Source organism: Amblyomma americanum, chromosome 1 (assembly GCF_052857255.1).
Source record: "Amblyomma americanum isolate KBUSLIRL-KWMA chromosome 1, ASM5285725v1, whole genome shotgun sequence".
Taxonomy (NCBI): Eukaryota; Metazoa; Arthropoda; class Arachnida; order Ixodida; family Ixodidae; genus Amblyomma; species Amblyomma americanum.
Genome location: NC_135497.1, coordinates 528,864,587 through 528,885,825, shown reverse-complemented (window position 1 = coordinate 528,885,825; position 21,239 = coordinate 528,864,587). Strand labels below are relative to the sequence as shown.

At 46.0% G+C, this 21,239-nt stretch overlaps 1 protein-coding gene across 1 annotated transcript in view; it reads right to left on the bottom strand.

The window, feature by feature from the left end:
- Ogdh (oxoglutarate dehydrogenase Nc73EF) overlaps positions 1 to 21,239 on the bottom strand; it is a 147,757-nt gene that overhangs the window by 24,273 nt on the left and 102,245 nt on the right. The window contains exons 15-19 of the mRNA XM_077650983.1: positions 19,287 to 19,414; positions 16,492 to 16,670; positions 14,152 to 14,223; positions 9,488 to 9,613; positions 8,165 to 8,237 (exon numbers count right to left, since the gene is read on the bottom strand). Coding sequence (XP_077507109.1) covers positions 8,165 to 8,237; positions 9,488 to 9,613; positions 14,152 to 14,223; positions 16,492 to 16,670; positions 19,287 to 19,414 — 578 coding nt within the window. The remainder of the gene's footprint in view (positions 1 to 8,164; positions 8,238 to 9,487; positions 9,614 to 14,151; positions 14,224 to 16,491; positions 16,671 to 19,286; positions 19,415 to 21,239) is intronic.

The window sequence follows — 21,239 nt, the reverse complement described above, 5'->3', positions numbered from 1 at the left end:
GGTGCGCCGCGCGCTTCGTCGCCACTCATCACCCGAACCGTGCATCACATGCACAGCATTGTGTATAAAAGGCGATGTAATGGGCAGCTGTTTCACAATGTTTGACATGGATGCACCAGAAGGAGAGTCCAGCCGCTGCTAAACAACGGTATAGACACGAGAAGATTAACTGTTCCAAAATTGAGACCGCTGCATGCTACTTCACAGATCATCGGGCAGTCTTCGTCTCTGTCAAGCAAAATGAATAAAAGATGTGTATACCGAATGTCTCTCATTGGTAAACATACAGTGACCACAACAAGATCAGCCAGGGAAACTTACATCTCGCTACTAATATCCTGGCATAGCCGAGCTAAGCCACTGCCAATTTTTTTCGAAAAGAACACTCAATAACAGATCATATTCACACATCAATACGGAGATAGAGAAATGTTCCAAATATAAGCACTTTCTTATGCAGCCTTCACTGATTACGCAAAAAGATATTTCTGCCTATCTCCTAGTCGAGAGTAGAATCATGAAATGCATTGCAAGAAAGGCGCTTTGCACTTAGTGTGGCTCCTATGTAGTGGAATCCGCCCATCTCTACGGCCAGGTACTTGGGCTGCTTAGCATGGCCTTCCTCCGGTTGCTTCTGTTCTGCGAGCTAATTAAGCAACGCGTATGTTCTCCCTGGCTGGTTTTGTGACTGCAAGAGCTTCCACATCTTTTCTTAGCGGGGCAGCGTGCTTGGCTTCCTGCAACGTCTCTCACAGCTACAGTATTGCTGTTTGGCTTGCTGTAGAGCTTGCCCAATCTTCAGTGTCAGTAGCCAACGTTCTCTCCGCAGGACAAATGGGAGAAAATTGAAGAAGGTGAACATTTCGAATACATAAATCGAGAGGGCACCAAATGGAACACGCAGCGTGAGGCTGCTGAGATGGCCGAGTGGTCAAACAAAGCTTCTCTTTTACAGCGGCAGCTGTTAAGCGCCTGTTCACGGGTTTCGCGTCGTCGTCGTCGTCGTCGTAGTAGTAGTAGTAGTAGTAGTTGGCGTAACAGGTAGGTACATTGCTATGGCAACCACTCAGAGGGTGGTTACCACAGTAACCATCGGAAGGCTGGCTACTCTGGAAGGAGGAGGATATTGTGTGAGCAGAGCAATCCCCAACCATAGGATAGTTACCGTGGAACGAGGAGGGTATGGTAAATGTGTAAGAAGGCGCAACCGTGGGTGGTTGCCACGGGCACCACTCACAGATTTGCTAAACTAGAGGGAAGAGGAAGGTTACTGTGGAAGGAGGAGAGAGTGGCGAGAGCATAAGGCACAAGCAGAAGCTGGCTGCCATGGAAACAATGCAGAGGGTAGTTACACTCAAGGAATGAGGGTTACTGTGGAAGGAAGAGAGTATGGCCAGAGTGCAGGAATGCATAACCGGAGGGTGGTTACCGTGGAAGGAGGAGGGAGAACACATATGTCGGTAGGAAGAGCATCTAGAGCAGGGGTGCTCAAACTGGGTTCCGCGGGGTGCTTCTGTGGGTTACGCGAGCACCCAGAATTCCTTTTCTGGTACACTTCTGGAGGACGTGCACGAAGCAGACACAGTACCTGGTTTGTTAAAACTCATTTCAGAGCATTAGCTCTTTCTCAGTTTCGTGCCGTCAGTGTCTGTGCCGTCCGCGTAGCACAGACCTCGGCAGCACGCCAAGACTCAGCACCAGTAACGGCACCGCGTATTCGTGTTTTAACAGGAGCGCAGGTGGCAGTGGCTAGTCCGCCAAAATTTGCAGCATGCCAAGACACTGCTTCACCAAGCTGTGCCAGTGCACGCATGTTTAGAACGCCAGCAAGGTGATGTGGAAGATGCATGGCGCACAAGGCGACGCATGTTACGTGCATTTGTGCACATGGCAACTGAAAGTGTGGGCTGCACCGCCGAGCCCAGCTAAGACAAAAAAGAAAGCATCTCATTGGGCGTTTCTCCGGGAGATTACACGGCATTGGTGGTGTTGGGGCAAAGTTTTTCCGTCAGCGAGCCATTTGCGCTGCAAAATTTGTCGAAATTGGGGGGAGAGGGGGAACGCTGGTGCCGCGCTGATGCCGCGCTGATGCCGGCGCGGTGAGTGGCAGATATTCAATGAAAGCCGGACGAGGCATCACATGATTCTGTGTGCAGCCCAGCCGGACGAGTGTACAAATGCGGGGGAATGCGACTACTTTCTCAGCGCTTTTGTCTTGGGGTCTGCGCACGAGTGAGAGATGGCCACTGAATAAAAAGCTGATTGCTGAAAGCTAAAAAAACAAAACAAATACCGTATTTACTCACATAATTTTTGCCTGCATGTACTTTGCTCACCCCCAACTTTTTGCCCAGATTTTTTAATAGAAAACTTTTACTCGCACATTTTGCAGTCTTTGCTGCGCCGGCCCACCAGCATGTACAGTACTCACGGATTGAAATAGGACATTCGGAGCGCTAACCTTGCAGTGCCACGCGGCATGTGGTAAACCACAGGCCGGCTCATTGGCTACTGGAAGGAACAATTCTGCTTTGTAGATGTTCTCCCTCTCGCGCCATACCACAATGCACCACCTTGGTTTCATGAGCGTCTACGGGCGGCACTCCATGAAGCGACGGCCACGCGCTCCGAATGTCCTATTTCAATCCGTGAGTACTGTACATGGCTGCGTGCAAGGCAGGCTTGGGAAGAACGGCGCGGTAGCGTCGTCGTGTGCGGTTGCGACAGGTGTGAGTGGCGAGGGCACGAATTGTGCGCCATTTACCCGGCCCTCTTACGCTGGTGGCCACTTTCCGCGACGAATTAACAGTTGCGCGTGTGCCCATATCCGAAACTACCGAACTGTTTGCTGTTTGGTTTGCCGGCAGTCAACCGGGTCGCACGCAACCAGATCGCTTTATCGCCCGTTATCTCCTTTGCGTCCCACTGCTGGCTTCACAATTGTATCGTTGCTTGCTTATTGCTTTGAGCTGCAAACGTACCGTCATGCCATCCCGAGGGGAACAACATAACGTGGGGGGGCGGGGCAGGAGGGGGTATGCGCCTTATATTTGGAGACAACATTTTGTTGGCTAGCGAGGCATGCGAGATGGGAGGTTTATGTATAGGCAGCACTATACTACATATATTGCACGTTATGACCATTGTAGAGTTTTTTAGGATGTTTTCAGACAACTTTCGCTTAATTTGTGCGCCTCCTTTTTAGAAGCCTTAATTTAAAGAAAAAATTGCATAAACTACAAGAGTAAACATGCTACTTACAAAAGTGAATGAAACAGCAAGAAAAAAGCATATATGGTCTATTCACAAGCAACTTCGACTAATTGTGACACTTGTGATGACCGATTGTGAGGGGGAAGGGCCCCCATTTTGGATGATAAATATAAATTGGGAGTCATTGGGAGTCATCAGCATTAATGATTATACACCCAAAACAGGAAGTAATTTCTGCTATTCCAATTTGGGAAGAGGAGAAACTCCATGTAGAATGGAATCTTTTATTCTTACTCTGACCCAGTTCCTTGGCACATGTTGAAGGCTGTTGGGGTTCCTTGGGGCAAAAAAGTTTGAGAACTCCTGGAATGCAGTACGGTCGATCTATAGCGGCTGCTGCAAAACGCAACACCCAAGGAGAGGGTCATCGGTGGCGTCACGTGACTAGAGCGGCTGATTGGAAAGGAGATGTATAGTTGGATACAACTCAAGAACGAAGCGGCAGATGCCCCTCAAAGGAGACCCTCCAGCCAATGGCATCGACAGGTAATCGTGACGTAGTGGTTATTCCCCTTGGACCAGCCAGTGTGACATCGCATGGGGTGGTGGATGAAAGGGAATGACCCACAGCATCACGAAAAAAGGTTGACACGGTTGGCTGGAGGACTTCCTCTGACAGGTATCTGCAGCTTCATTCTTAAGCTGCATCCCACAAAGCCGAAAAATGAGTGTGGGTAAAACTAAAAAGAGTGCTCTAGAAGTATGCAAATATAAAGTCGCTCTCAAATTCTCTATCAATATATCCTGAAACAGCAATACCTTAACAGCTGTCACTGAATCTTGAGTTACACAGCGGTAACTGTCCTGTAACTTTTTTGCACAGCCACTGGTTTGAATCCTACTCGGCATTAAAGTATGATTATATTTTACAGTGAAAGCTGTCATACAGAGCCCTTGCCGGCGGACTCACCACAGCTTCACGTCATGTGACCTGATATTACTGTCCATGCAACCATGATGAGGTCACAGGTCATCACGTGACCAGCGCTGGCAAGTGACCATAAGCCTGTTGCGATAGTTGTGAAAACCCAAGTTCCCACAAAGGATGTATAGGTCTTAGCCATCATCAAAAGAGGCAACAGCACAGTGGCAGCTTCCACCGAGTTTGGCGCTTACACAGCAGAGCTTACACAGCAGGCATTTTTTTTTTCTGGTGGATGCCATTCGGAAGAAAAGTTTCACAATGTTTCGGGTAAGTTCTCGGTCTCTACCTATACCAACCACCCAGGGCGATCATAGCACTACAGAGGAAGCGTTACAAAATACAAATCAGGAAGGGTGTCATGAAGTGTGATGCATTCGCACTGCTGTTAATAATCGCATGCTTTCAAGTGGTATCCAGGCCTGTCAGAGAGGGAAAATTTGAGGACGCAAGTAATGGTGGAAAACATCGGTAACATTTCACTTGTTAATGCCGCTGTCTTCCTTAGGAACTTAGGGAAAGAAGTACACCACATGCTATCGATGATCTATAGATAAATTGCGATACAGAACTGATGGCATCCGAACAAGAGCTTTTTCGCATTTTCGTGCCAGCGTAAGGATGCAAAGACACTTAAGTTTCTGAAAAATTGCCTTCTATGAGGTTTTTCAAAAGTTCAGCAGTGGCTGTTACAGCTGGTGCCACGATGGTCACCATGTTTAGTGAAGCCCACCTTCGTGGATGAAAAACTGTCACTGAATTTCTCAAGTTTTTAACGGCAGTTAAGCATGACATGTACCGACATCCACCCTGTTGGGCAATCTAGACTTTGCATCTTTAAAGATAGCTTGAGAAGGAGGATAACTGTCACTGTGGACGCAATGCCACAGCAGTGCTGACATTGCGGACTTGCGTACTCTGTTTATGGTTGTCCTTCTCGAAACTTTAGTGAAAGCCTAAGGAGATGAATGGGTAATTTGCGGTGCAGTGAGTTTGAAGATAAAGATGGTAAATGTGGCAGTTAGTTCAGGTTCGTTACGAGACACAGACCATGAAAACAACACGATTCAACATAAATTCACAGGAAGAGTACTAAAAGAAAAGCAGGCCTTCAAATGCTTGTGAGGTAAACTAAATGCTGCAACCAGTCAACTATGGTGTTATAGTGACGAGTGATGCGAGAAGAGAACTAGCTTTCATTTTTTTTTTTGTCTTACTGCCTCTACTACTGCCCAAAGCCCGACAATACCGTGCAAACAAGTGTAAGGGCCGCACCTGTGCATGGGCTGCACCATCAACAGACTCTTTTTAGCCAGTCGAACATCAAATCAGCCGACATCCACTTCTTCTCATATGCACGAACATGGATACCGGCAGGAAGAGCTCCCTTTGGCAGGGTCTTTCTTTTGAAGACAACTAACGGAGGCAGCTTCCTGCCGTCCGCTGTTAGAGGCAACATCACGGTACACCGCTGCTTCTCAGCGCCCGCCGTCTTCACCAGTACACGCTTAGCACCTTTTGTATCGACAGTGCTGTTTCTGGGCATGTCGAGCTTATAAGCGTCTGGTCCACATTCCCGATTTGCGAGAGCAGAAACTTTTTCTCTTCACGGACACGAATAGCAAAGCGTTGGAAATCACGGACTTTGTCTTCGCAATTCGCCGGCAACCATAGGCATAACGTTGTACGTCTTCTGACGCACAGCCCGTTCAGTCACATGAAACGCGTCGTCCAACCAAAACTTGCTCTAAATTCACTTGCGGGAATGCCATGACCTCTTGCAGTGGCCTGCGCGTGGGTCAGTATCAGCTCATGGGACACGGCACATCCTTCATTGCGGAGCCTCTTGACATAACTAAAAACTTCTTCCACGCGAGGGAACTTGCCCTGCTTCAGCCTTCGAAAGGAGCAGTGATCTTTCTTCGTCGCTCCGAGTTCGTCCTGCTGATTCCTCCAGTAGCGTACACGCACGGGGTCTATACTGAAATGCCATCCAGCCACGCAGTTTCCATGCTCTAAGGCATGCTCCACGACCTTGAGTTTGAAAGCTGCCGTGTAGCTAGCGTAACGCCCCATCACACAATGTACAGCAAATGCACAGCACACACGAAGTAACGCCAAGGCCGTAGCGCGCGCTTCACCCAAACGGCAACAAAATAAAGTGCTAGCGAAATGGCGACCGACGCCGTCGAAGTGCGTTTGTCTTTACTTCGCACTGCCACCGCCGTGCAGGCATGGCGCTATAAGCAGAGGTATTGTTTTGCATTTCATAGATGGCACTCGTCAACCAGCATCATCATCATCGTTATAACAAAACGATGAATTAGACAAGTTTGGCAAACTGGATGTTGAAATACGAAGAAAAAATAATTATGTACAAAAAATAGCGTAATGGAAACTGCCGTCAGCCCAATTCAATGACGACACTCCAGTAAATTCCTTTGCGCATCCACCAACGAAGCAAGCAAGCAAAGTCAATGAACAATCAACGAAAGCACACAGTCGATACACGCGTTGTTCGCATTGCCGGTGCTTAGCATCATTCGCTTCAAAAGATGTTATTGTATCACGGTGCGATCTTTACGATTGTCGGCAGCACCGGTCATCTGCGCCGAGATAGCTTGAACATGCACACATAATGCACGGAACCCCAGGGTGGGTGCGCGTTATTTAGGAGACGTAAAAAAAAAAGTTCTATTCTCGACTACAAAAGTGGGGGGTGGGTTCATTGCACGAGTAAATACGTTACTTCTTGAAGCAATTTTCAATTTTGATGGATGCTGTCTTATACAGTGGTGGGAATCGCCAAGAGCATTTTGGAGCAGGCATTGTAGCGCGGCATTGGCGCAATTTTCATTACAAAATGGGTTTGTATCAGCATGTAGCAGGTTTCATGAAATGGCGCAGGTTGGCGCAGCATTCCCACCACTGCTTATATGCCCGAAAGACAGAGGTACGGATACACATCACATTTGAGATCTCTTTACTAAGTTATTTGGTACAACTGTGTATGCCTTGTTTTTCTATAAACCAGTGGTCGAAACATCCTGAAAGTGATGTCGCTCAATTCCTAGAGATATCCTGAGTGCCATTTTAACATTTGCATGCATGTTAAGCACACACACAGCTTCAGCCTTATGAGAGGTTAAATACACTGAAGACACAGTGGGCCACACAACAAATTGATTGTTTACATTGAAGGAAACTGCAATCCGAATTTTCATAATCGCGACTCTGCTGTATTCACTTTCCACTTTTGTTAGCTGTCAGCGGCAAGCGCACCATGTGTGCTTTCAGGCTGTTCAGTGCCCTGCACCCAAACTAACATGCAGCTGTAATCTATTACTCGCCAAAGGGCTGCAGTGGAGGTGGCCTAGTGGTTTGGTTTCAGCATCCACCTCGCATGTAGAAGGTGCGGGGTTCAATCTCCAGTGCCACTGGGTACCGACTAGTGATACAATGAGTGCAAGCAAGCTTTCCCTCAGCCCGGTGCTGTACTGAGCTCATCTGGGTTGAAATGCTTGGGAAAATGGGTCTTTCACCCACCTTACATAGACGAAATACCTCGTGCCATGGCACTCTTTAGCCAAAGCTGCCCTGGTACCATAAGAATTCATCATCACCACTATTACTCGCCAAATCTTGGAAGATTGCACGTGGGTATGGCACACTGAAATACTTGACTAGTTGAAGATAAACCTGGTGCTCCGTTGCTATTACAACATGTACACACATGCACATAGAAGAAACAAAAAAGAACTAGGGAAGTTGCTGGCACCATGGCTACAAAATAATATGCGGGGGCTGACATTTACAGTAGCACTATGGCTAAGCACAGTTTATTTTTCTCGGAAAGGACATACCAAAATAGCCTCTGAAATACCAGATTCTGACCATTTTTTTACCCCCATGAAAAGAATAAAACAAGCCCCATTCATCTGTACTGTGAGGGGAATAGAGGGCACTTACCTTCAGTCATTTCACTGAAGTGAGACTTGGCCTCTGGATGTCGGAGGAGTGACTTTGGTGTCATCAGGATAAGCTGCCGAGGGCAAAAAAAAAAAGTCATTTCAAGCAGTGGAACCTGCCATCTCAGCGATAGTTATTGGCTGATGAGTAGCCGCCTTGGTTCACAGTACACACCCTGAATCAGCTCAAAATCTCGAGCACTATTTTCAAACGAGGGTCTGGACAAGAGCAGCCACTCATGTGGCTAGTCAGAATTACACAATGGCAAATTCACTAACAAAAGGAAAATATGGGAAGTATCAGGTCACCATTTGACAGAAAATTCTTACTCTACTGTCTGCAAAGAAAAAAGATTTTCAAGTGCCGAATACAAGCACACAACTTCCTAATCCTGGAAACCAAAACACAGAGAGTTGAATGCATAAAGCCAAGCTCTGGTTATTCAAATAGATACTGCATTGCATTACTAACGAGCATCAATGAAGTTTATAAAGTCTTAACACTTTAATATACTGAGAGCATTTCTCTGCAATTCCCAATAAGTGCAGCTGGTGTAATGGCTGTAGCTGATGGTCATTTCACCTACGCTTGAATGAACAATCCCTACACTACGACATTATCACAGAACATGACATGTGGGAAGTCTGTCAATGCTGAGTGGAAAATTTAAGTGTAAACAATTGCGCAGTGGGAAAAAGCTGGGGTGAACAGGTAGAATCAAAGCTTGAGTTGCACTGTCATCTATCTCCATTCAGTTTAATATTTTCATCTAGATCTACTTTTCCTTTGCGGTCTTTGCGTCCAGATTGATGGTATGCTGCCTCATGTTCCTGAAGTTTCCATTTTAATCCACTTTTATTTGTGTCAAACGCAGAATCCAGGTACCAATTACATGCACACGTACTGTCCAGATCAAAAGGCATGCGAACAGCATCACAACGACAAGCTCTACTGTTCGAATTTCTTTTCATCGCAGTAAGAGAAAGATACTGGAGTCATCCGAGACTGCACTGCACTGTCTGAATTTTTTTTATCGGCCGTGTGCCTGCAGAAGTTTTTAGAACACACAGCCATCAAAAGACTGAATTTCCTCCCTGTCTGGAAGCATGGCCGGACACTGGGGCTGTGCACAAGGCAAGTCATGCAGGGAAGCGCAGAGCACACCCTTCAGTCTGTACACAAGCTTTTTTTCCCTTTTCAATGCCGGTAGTTATGCCACTGGGAATCCAATCAACTAGGTTGCCGCTCTCTCCAAATATGCCATTTAATCAAAATAAGGGCTCACATCATGATGCAGTGATGGGCGCAACACGGATTACCTACCGGTTTCCTGAAAGGCAGCGCAATCTGTCTCCGGAGCACATGGAAGTAGTTGGCAGGTGTAGTGCAGTTGGCAACGATCATGTTGATGTCGTTGAGCTGGCGCATGGGAAAGTCCTCGTCGATGTTCTGTTAACAGAAGACACAGTCACCATGAGGAGAGGACACTTTTACTCGACCCAAAGCTCCGCAAAGGTGCATCCAAGCCAGTACTTCATGCCGTGCCACCTTTCCTGTTGATGGCTACCACTAACCAACATACCTCAAAACTAAAAAAAGAAAATTTTTCTATGAATGTATTAAATTTTTTATCTTCTTTTCAAGACAATTCAAGGCAAAATCTCCAAAGAAGTTAACATGATGGGTTTTGTCTACTTTCAAATATTGCAGCGGCACTTCAGTTGGGTTTGCACAAAATTGAAAAGGATAAATTCAAAGCCTTTCATGATATATATTGCTGCATTTAATTCAACCTTGTTGATGAAAATGAGCCTCAAGAAATTGGGTGGGGTATAACCTACCTGCAGAGCTGCAATGCCAAAGGTAGTGTCAGGCAAGTTGCAAGTACTACTACACTCAATGCGTGCCAATTCTGTGCACTAACACTCATTAAAGGGGCACCGAAACACCTCCCGAGGAGAGTACATAAACTTCCTCAATCACTAAATTTTCTCATCATGAATGTACGAGCCAAACAATACACTTCTACATGCAGCAGAGAACCCACAACTGCACGTGAAAGTTGACGAGTCCTTTCTGGCGAATTTTTTATGCTCGCGCCCTCTTGCGTCGCAAGCCACTGCGTAATTTTGTTTAAGCTACTGGTTAGACTCTTTCAGGCATTACGCAGTAGCCATGGCCGTGGCCAGTCAGCAGCGTTGCTCCACCAGGTCATGAAGATCTGCCCCCGAGGAATTCCTGCGGTGGGACCCATGGAGGAGTCCAGACCTTTGAGCCTGCAAAAAGGGACGAGAGGAGAGCGAAAGGTGCAAAGACACTAAAATTAGAATTTGGCTACAGATAACTCAGCTTCTATACAACGCACTAAACAAATTCTTGCTAAAGGATATTCGTATTGGTGAAGCGATGTCCTTTAACACCCCAGGCATACCGCTTCTACATTGAGAGCCCGTTTCAAAGCAGTATGCCTGGGTTGTTAAAGGACATCGCTTCACCAATACGAATATCCTTTAGCAAGAATTTGTTTAATGCGTTATATAGAAGCTGAGTTATCTGTAGTCAAAATTCTAATTTTAGCATCTTGGCACCTTTCCCTCTCCTCTCATCTCTTTTTGCACATTGAAACGTCAGCGCTCCCGACCCGCCGAAGCAGCGCAACGGACTGGCCATGGCCACGGCACCTGTGTGGCATCTGGAAGAATCTAACCAATTGCAGTCTCTTAACAGAAATATGCAGGAGTATGAAATGGAGGAAAGCGCGAGTGAGAAAAAGTCGCCGGAAAAGGCTCATCAACCTTCGCGCATGATTCTTGGTTCTCTGGTGTGTGTCATTATTTGGCTCAGGTGCTCATGACAATACAATGTAGAAAATGAGCGGTTTTTGGACTCTCCTGAGGTGTTTCAGAGCCCGAAGAGTTTTGGGCTTCACTCTCCGTATAATTTGGGGTCTTATTACGGCATGTGTATACGACAATACACAGTGCTTTGTTATCCATGGAGAATGGGGAGGGTGATATAATGATATCACTTGAATTACATTTAATTCTGATTCTATTTGCACTTTAATTGGCCAGCTTATAATGATATCACTTGAATTACATTTAATTCTGATTCTATTTGCACTTTAATTGGCCAGCTGTTGCTGGAATCAGACGGGTTTGATGGTAAGAACATAATCAAATCGGGAAAAAAAATTGTGTGATAGCGGCCTCACACTCACTGCATATCTCCTGTCTACGGCTTATGAACAAACAGAGCAAAAGTGGTTAATTGCTTCGATAAGGCAGTGCACAGAAAAAGGTGACCTCACTGTTCTCATTTTCCACCTGTAAAACAATTATAAATCTACATATTCATATTTAAAGTAGCATATAGATAATAAAATTAATGAGTAGGGAAAAGAGAAAATGGTGCAGATTTACAAGTTAAAACTCTACACATGACTGGCAAGCTTTGCTAGCTTATTTTCTGTGAAGTAGCATTACAAAATTAGAATTGCTTGGTCTCGGCTTACCAGACCGTCTAGTTTTATCCTTCACAAGTTGTGCAAAAGTCTTCAACATCGATGTCACGAACTTAAAATTCTTTCCAAAGTGTGCGTTAACCGCCTACTGCTCCAATCTCGGGCCAGCTTTTTCAAACATGAGTGATTTTAAAGTGAAAGCTTTTATGGCTCATGAGTTGAGTGGGCAGGATGTGCCACGCTTTCAAAAAACGGTCCACAATCCTATTCATAATACAGAAAGGCATGAACTGTCAATGAATAAAAATAAGAAAATTTGGGTCTAGGCGGGAATCGAACCCGGGCCTGTGGCGTGCGAGGCAGGGATGATTCCACTATGCCACAATGGTTCAACCTCTCATGCTGAAAAAAGGAGAATCTAGTGAATGCAGAGTTGTCTTATAAGTGTATGTGAGTAATTATGAACATATGATTTATAGAGGTTGCAATTAACCAAGTACAAAAGCGCTTTCCAGTAAATTTACTTCAAGCTTGGCGTGTCATAGCGCTATCATGCAGCACCCACTGAAAACCCCCCTCTCAATGTACGACACTAGCACAGCAGATGGCGCCATAATGCAAGCGCAAATGCTTTTGCATTACTACACATAAGATTAAGCGCCTGCTTCAATTTTTTTTACCTTGCCTTTCGTTCATTTCTTTCACACTCCTGGGAAAAAAGTCTGGGTGGCTTGCACGAGGTTACCACCATTGATAAACAAGTGCAAGAGGAAATTTCAGAACCGTGAGATTTGCCATAGTGCCACCATACTGGAGGTTGAGAAAATCGCCGACGTACTCTGAAGGGGCATTTCTGGGTAAAAATCCTGTTTAACCTGATTTTTAAGAAATCTGTCAAGGGTGCAAGAATCAGGTGGAACGGGGTTTTACCCTAGACAAAAAAAGAGTCCAACATATGTGCAAAGAAAAATAAGCTGGCTTCCCACTGCCAAGCCTGCATAGGCCAGGTGCAGCAACTGTGACAACACGATTTCCGGCTCCGTCACAACAAAGCCTTGCGAGAACAGTCCTACACCTATTGTTGATGAGTGTAGGACTGTAGGTGTTACTAAGCCATAAAACCACAGCTGCAAAGAAGTTAACCGTATTTAGTTGCAAAATTTGCACCTGCACATAATTTGCACAGCCCCAACTTTTTACCCGGATTTTTAAAAAAACAAACTTTTACTCGCATATTCTATGCTCACTGCTGCGCCAGACCACCACATGTATGCAGGTGCATGCAAACTGGGCCTGGAAAGATTGGCGCGGTGACCTAATACATACCTAATACATACATACCTAGTACCACCTAATAAGGCTGCGCTTGCACTGAGCTGTCACAAGGTGGAGGCGGCAGCGCACGGTTGACATGCATGGATGGAGCGAAAGCGCGCATGCACATACACCCGGATTTATGCAACATCACCATGTGGCCCGGGCGCGGGTGAATATACTGCGAAGGCAGCTGTCATGGCAGCACGCTCCTCTCATCTCATGCCTCTGCCAGTCAACCTCTGCCCCGAAGTGATGATTCGCATCACGTGGCCTGCGGGAGTGCTACGTCCAGTGTTGGGTGGCCAAGTCGCCACGTACGGCTGCGAACGACGAGTGAGCATCAAGGAGACCTCGCGATCACGCTAGAGTTAGAAACCTAAACCATGTCGCTGATGAAACTGCCAAGGACAAGCCAAAATGAAGCGCGAGGTACAGTGTAGGAGTCCCAGAAATGGCCGTACCGCACTGCATCCTTACCTTGGCCGATTTTGGTGGTTTAATGCACAGTAGTCCACGTTTTGGTCATTGGGTTGCGGCTCCTTGCGATGGGCTATCATAACTATATAGAAAAGTTCAATCTTCTTGTGATACAATTTTCCAAGGGAAACGAAAACCATTCCGCTGCCAAGTGAACGAGAGCCACGTACGCTACTGGCAAAAGCACAAGTCTGAGCCAACAAATGCGAACCCGAGAAGAAGAGTGTTCAGGGAACCTACGCAAGGAAATTTCCAGCTGTTGAAGTGAAAATCTTACAGTATGTTCAAGAGTGTCGGATGATGCAATTTGGGACGCCAGTGATGACGGTGACAACAGCCGCGACGATGTCAGCCATGGCTCGGAGCTTGATCTTTCCGACAGCGAAAATGACTACGTAAAGTAGGTGTTCCATGAAATAAAGAAAAACCTTTTGGTTGTGGTATGATACTTGATTTTTTAAAACGTAGCAGTCTCCGCTGCTTTCACTTTTGTAATGTTGCACCACATGGCACTAATACAGTTAACCGAGAGCGGGAAGAAGCAGGCGCCTCCGCGGCCAGTATAGTGGTGACGGCGCAACGGTGCGCTCTAAAAAAATCGCAAACTGTTTTTGCAGCTTCTTTGTATCCAGGTTTAACTGTCTACATATTGCTCTGCATAATTTGCGCAGCCCCTTCTTGAGACCTTAATTTTGAAAAAAAAGAAAGAAAGAACACAGTAAGTACTTACAGGAAACACATCGGACTCTTCACTGCAGAGCTGGAGGAAACGTTCAGGCCTACCGCTGGAGTGCTCCGGACCCTGTAAAGATTTATTGTGCATTCCATTCACATTACAACAAAAGTGAACAATATGGTCTGCCTGCATTATATTTGAATCCTGAGAACGAAAGTGTCTAAAACTGCACGCTGGCAAAAAATTAAAACGAAGACCAATCTGCCATTCTGAAATTGCTTCTTTCTCAAACCGTGACACATAGCTGAGCTGTGCATCAATCATGAGGTAACAGCCAGCTTAGCTGCTTTCTTTTACTTTTCCTTTGCCGTCCCTAAGTTAAACACCAAAAACGACAGGCCCACATCTTTTCATTTGCCATCACTAAAAATCATGCTCTGATGGTGACATGGTAGTTTGACACACCGTTATTGACTCTGTATTGACTCTGTGACAAACTGTTAATGACATAAAATGACCATTTTAGGAAGCAAGCCCTGCAGTGCTCTGGAAACACTAACTGCCTAAATAATTCACCAAAACTTGCACATTTAGAAAGGAAGACAATATTTTTACTATATAGTAGGCTATACAGTATAAATTCACTTAAGATGAATTCTTCGATAAGATGAACATGGTGAGAGCATTTGGATGGTTCCCATAGACTCTACGTAAAACTAAAATATCCGTTTAGAGGGAAGCTGAAGAGTCTGCTGAATTTGAAAGGGCACGAGGATCCGGATTATTCATCCCCTGTCGTGTGTTAAGCATTTATACTATTGCTGTGCGAATATTAAAAACTTTGAATAGTTTTCAAATAGTATTTGCTAATCGATTCGATTGGCATTGTGCTTTCACTATTTAAACTATTCAAACCTCCTAAACGTGGAGAAGCTAAGAATTTCTTGTCCATCTAAACTTGCAGTGAAACATCGCAACATTCACAAACAACAGTATCTTGTGCACTTGTCACATGAGTACATGTTGTCCCGCACACACCGGTTCACAACAATTGGAGGACCGCGCCACTGTCGTGAGTGCCGGGGCGAGTCTGAGCTGCTCTTTTCTTCATGGTGTGAAATTCTCTGTTCAAGCGTGTCGGCACAACACAAAACGGGTAGTAAGTCATTACATGGAGGTTTTTAATACTGAGTACGACTCAGCTTAGATCATGACTCCCAATGCTAGCGCTTATTTTTATGCCACTCACTATTTTGTCCACTCACCGAGCCTTTGAGAAGAACGAATGATACTTGGCGAAGTAATGTGGTCTTGCAGCCACGCTACTTCTACAGCCTGCACAGTGTTGACTGCTATGTATGAAATGGAGTACAGTTAAGCTACGTCAGAGAAGCCCTACTGCTAACTCAAAGATAAACATGCAGCGCCAGACCTAATAGGGCATGCACAGATATTTTTAAAAGCACTGCTCTCCAGACGTTCTTAGTACCAAGCCCATTAGGTAAAATTTACCTCAAGCAAACAGCATCACAGACCCTGCTTTTGCAGTACACAAGCAATGCAATCGTACAATTTTTGTTGCAGTACCAGTGCAACTTGACAGTAGGGCCAGTAAGCACATTTCAAACACTAGCTTTGATCTAAGGACAACATTGCCAGCCCTACAAATTGTGGAACAGCCTCTTTTTAAACAGATCATACAGCTGTAGTTGTTCCTTTTATGAAGCGGGCAACGTTAACGATTCCCTTGACAACACCATGTGCACCTGTGAAACAGCTGCCTGCGTGTTCGGCACTCTGTCCCTGTTTTACTAACGGCCAGCGATACCAACCGATAATGTGCAATCTTAGACCTTTTTTTATTTGGGGGCCAAACGTAATGAAACTGTTCAGTCTTATTCAGTTTGTCAAGCTGATTCAAAATATTTAATCGCTTTTTCCCTATGATATTACACATTTATATTCCTTTGCTTGCAGAGACAACAGGCAATAAAAAACATCATAAAACTATCATTAATGTGTGACAGTATAAGGATTGTAATGTTAAAAGTACTCTTAACATTAGGCCAATATTAATCATTTTGCAGCTCACTGAAGTTCAGTGTTCATAGGACTGGTTAATGATCAACCTAATGCTGCAACAAAAATTATCGCTCTTCAGCTAAAATTTGATCAAACAAAAACTTCATAGACAAATAGAAGATAGGCTGGACATTTTAAAAATGCCACATTTTTTTTCAAGCTTTTTCAATCCCTAAGGCCCTGGCTGTCCCACTTGTTAATTGGGGGACAGGGGCCTTTAAATTTTGTAATTTGAAATTATGAAAGGGCACCTTGCATGCACAAGATGGAAAGTGGCGAGAGAGAGAGAGAGAGATGAGGAGTGCAGCTTACCATGCCCTCCATGCCGTGGGGCAGGAGCATGACGAGGCCACTTTGCCGGACCCACTTGGCCTGGCCACTACTGATGAACTGGTCGATGATGCACTGGGCCGTGTTCATGAAGTCCCCAAACTGTGCTTCCCACATTACCAGCGCATTGGGGTTGGTCATTGAGAATCCTAGCTCAAAGCCTGCACGGAGAAGCAAGCTCTGCTCTGGCTCCGTTCAACGGCCTGGGGTCCTCTTTGTGTCAGCTAGGCTCTTCCTACACGGCCTTGTATGTGGAATTGGTCATTCTTCACATTCATAGATCACTGGGGGTCATCATACCATTATTGGCGCAGTGGTTAAGTGATGTGCCACTACCCCAGAGACACAACCACCGGTGGGGCTTGTGACTACCAGAGCAACCTCTCACAACCAATCATTAATTTATCTTATACCTGCCATGGTGGAGACTTTGCTCACAATCCTGTGGGCTGGTTGTGATGGCATTACAAGGTCACACGACCTAGGTGGCATGGGGCCACCTCCTCTTTTGGATTTTTTTGCACATCAGGAGCTTTAAAGCTACTGCATTAAAACAATGCCCACAAGTGCGTCAGAGAACAGTCAGCATGCTGCATCCAGGGGACACAAACAAGACGGCACAGGGATTCCGCTGAAATGCACTTCAACTACAGTCGAGCCCACTTATAATGGCCGCAGTTATAACGAACGCTCGGTTATTACGAACAAGGATGGAGTAACCGTCACAATATGTATTACGGCAATGGCACTGCATCTCAGATATAACGAACAACGCAGGCCTACCATGCGCTGACGCGCGTGGCGTTGTCACGTGGTATGGCTAGATTGCCCAGATGATCACGTGGCATGTGTCGATTCCCCAATCAGCGCTTCGCCTTGTGTGCTGCTACCGTGAGTGGGCAGTGCGCAGTTGACGCATTGCTCCTTTGTACAGTTGTTACGCTCTCGGTGCACGTGGTTCACGCTACTCTCGTCGCTGCATCCTTGGAGTTTTCCGGACAATCGGATGCATTCGTCATAAGATTGCGAGGGCTGCAAATCCACCGAGTGTGATGGCAGACTGTGCTTCGGGTCCAACATCGAATGCGAAAAGAAAAGCTGTCAACGTCGCAACAAAGAAAGCTATTATTGAACTTGGTCAAGGAGCGAAGAACTCTAATTTGGTGAAGAAATACGGTCTGTCAAAGTGGACCATTTCGACAACTGCCAAAGACAAGGACAAGATATTAAGTGCAAGCATAAATGCTGACCCGATGCGCGGTACGAACATACCAGCGGAGTGACGTTCTGTTGAGACATCTGCCAAGAACCACCGACACTCGCAGTGGCTGTATTCGGTCAGTGCCAGAGTGCACCAGATGGGGAAAAAAAACACTATCACGATGCTCGCCTGAGATGAAAAACTGAGATTAGAGTGGCCTAGCCAGTGTCAGGCTTCTTGCAAACACGTGCTGCCAACCGGCGCGCTGGCCGGGCGGCAGTGGATCATTGCACGCCGCTTGCTCGGTGTCGCTAGGCCCGACGCCTAACGTGCTCCGCAAAGGAGCCTTGAAAAACGCTCTAGAACTAGCCGCCAGTTTTCACCAATTTCCGTTGGCACAATTACTGCGCACTGAAATGAGTACTGTAGAACTCATTTCCGTTACGCCTTCGTTAGTGAAGCAAGCGAAAAAGTCGAAAGCCACTGTGCACCAACGACCGCGGGTCACAAGCACGGAGTCCAGGCCATCAGCAAAACCATCGCAGACAGTCGTGAGCCGCACCGTATCTTTATGCGTACATGACTGCACATTAATTCCAATTCTCCACGAAATGTCAGCCGCGCTATTGAAGGTGCAAACTGCTTCAGCAGCCGTTTAGGTGAAATCTAAGGAGATATGGGCATGCGTGGTCGCGCAAAAAAAATAATCGCCCGCTTACTCGGAAAAATTTTGTTGCAGCGGAACCTCACTCCGAAAATTGCTTGTTGTGAGGGAAAATAATTGCACTGCCTCGTATGGTATGCTGACGAGGAACCGAAAATACTTTGTTGTAGCGGAAATTTCGCTGTCGCGGCGTTCTTTGCAGCGGGGTTTGACTGTACCTAGTTGAATTAGATGGGTTTTCAAACTGTCCACAAGGAAGAAAAATGCAAGTTAGCACTTGCAAAATATTAGTACATAAGCTTGGCACCTTTATTCCAGTGCAATTCATTATTAGAAGCTGCCATTAATGTGCGACTCCCCGATACTGCAGTCTTGTGGTCCCTAGGTTCATGTTTTTGTGCAGGCTGAAGCCACCACAATTTGCACTCAACTTTGGCAAGCTTTGTACTCCTACATTTTCCATGGCCAGAGAGGAGACAAAAAGAAATGTGGCAGGTGGGAGTGTTTGTGCCACAGGCTGCTAAGAGACACAGAAAAAGAAACAGAGGAAAGTGAAGTGGCCACTTAGAATGAAACACTGAGGATGATGTGATGATGTGACATTCATCCATGTTGCAAACCTCAAAAGCTGGAACCAATGTCCACAAATTATTGCATGTCATTTGCACTACAAATTTTTCAACCACAGAAAACTGTATGCCATTTTGTACAAACTGACTTAGAATTATTGACGTTTTATCGCATACGTGAGCAACATCAAACAAATGGTGTGGCGAGCCAAGCCTCACGCCAAGAACTGAGTTACAAAACTAAATCTTGTCATACGAGCTGTTCCTTACCACTGAGTTGCTGTGAGCTGGGAAGCAAGAAGTTCATGAGAAACAAGGTAAAGAGAAAAGGGGGATGCCATACCAAGCACACCGTACTCAGACAGGGAGCTGTTGCAGACCGTGTAGGGTGCTTGGTCAGGCCACAGGTGACAAAGGGGTCGGTAGGTTGTCTTGTCGATGGTCTGATGATGCAGCACGTGATGTCGATGGCTGCAAAACCACATGGAGAACGTCCTAATGCCTTCACGACACTGAATACAAATAGAGTCAGTGCAGAGCAAATGCTGATCAATCGATAACAACTTGATGAACTGCTGCTGTCACAAACGGTTAGGCTGATGAGCACAGTGGCCATTATTTCCGCAAAGAGCAGCTATGGTGTCTGGGAAAAATGCGTTAACATGGATTATGCTGTGCTGGGATTGCCACCTCTGTCGGGCAGCCAGCGATGAGAGTGGACACATCAGTTATGATCTACGCAGCTCCCTGCAGACTTGAGCAGCTTCTGCTCTGGGCCACTTACCTATGTTGGTGTAGGAAGAATTTTCCCCCATGCCCTTGTCAGGCATACACTCAAGCTGACAACATAGTGACTGACAGCACAGTGACTAACTGCACTCAGCAGAGTTAGACCTGAGCTCATGGTCTATGCCCATACACAATCCCGATAAAGCTGTCTACCTTTCTGTTTGCCTTGAAAGTGTAAACCTACGCATCGTGGTGTTTACAGTCGAACCTGGATATATCGAACCCGCATATTTCGAATTATTGGCTATATCGAACACAAAGTTTATCCCTTTGAAAATGCTATGTAAAAGTATAGGACAGTTGCGAAGTATATCGAACTCCAATTTCGCCGCCGCACCATGCCCCGGGAAGTTGCGCTTTCCCCAAAGACCCTGGCATCTCCTTTCGCACAATGGAGGCGAGGCGAGCGCTTTGCAAGCCATGCCTCCTCGGGAAAGAGAGAGCGCAGGCTTGACAGGCCGCTTGGCCCCAATTGTGCAGTTTGCGAACTCCACTTTGAGCCACACCTCATTTTGAGGGATTATGTCCACGTTATAGATGGAAAGGAAGTCAGATACCCGAGGAGGACTGCAAAGCTCGCCCCTAATGCAATTCCAACCCTGCTCCCGAACTTGCCCACCTATTTGAGCAAGACAACCCAGACTCCAAGGCTCCAGACAAAAAGACGGCAGCAAGAGGAGCCATGCGATACCAGATGCAAAGTTTTCCGCTCGGACCGCGATCAAGAGAGAGATCATGGTGCGGACGTTGCAGTGGGCAACGAAGAATGCGAAGGTGTTGCCGCAACGGACAAAGTTGTTAATGTCGCCGACCTGCGTGGACTCACACCTCCTTCGAAATCTTGGCCGCTGCATGAGTTCCCTGGATTTAGCGGAGTGTGCTACGTGTGCTGTGCACTAAATGCTGCAACGAATGAAATTACTGTCACAAGAGCAGTGTTTTTCGACACTGAGGCCAAAAGCACCGTGACGTGCAAGGTGCATCTATTGGGCAAGCTAGTAGAAGAGAGTAATATTGTGTCATTTCAACAAGCTGAAGGTGTCCTAAGGAGGGCAGCTAGCATTCCGATTTGTTGCGGAGCAGCAGAAGTGTCATCGGTATCGTTCGAATTGACGAAAGGTCTTTTTGCACAAACGGAAACTAATATGGAGGCATCTACTTCAGCGTGAACTGCATTGGGAAAGCACCAAAAGAAGGTGAGCACAAGCTGAACGCAATTGTTCTGCTAAAGTTTAATTTGAGGGAGAAAAATTGTTTTTAGCGCAACACAGCGCTTGTCTCGACCTGTATACAGAAGGCACTGTGTTCTCTACTGCGATAAAAATTTTCCACCCTCAAACATGAACGAATTAACTTGCCGTCAAATTAGCACCGCTCAACTTAGTTTGTGACATGACTTTAACAGGTTCAGTGAAATTTTAAGGCAATTTGTCATTTATAGTGCATGCGTCAAGGTATCTAATTGTAAAGAATAATTCCGCGTTGCGTCTAGCTGGAATAGCTTTAA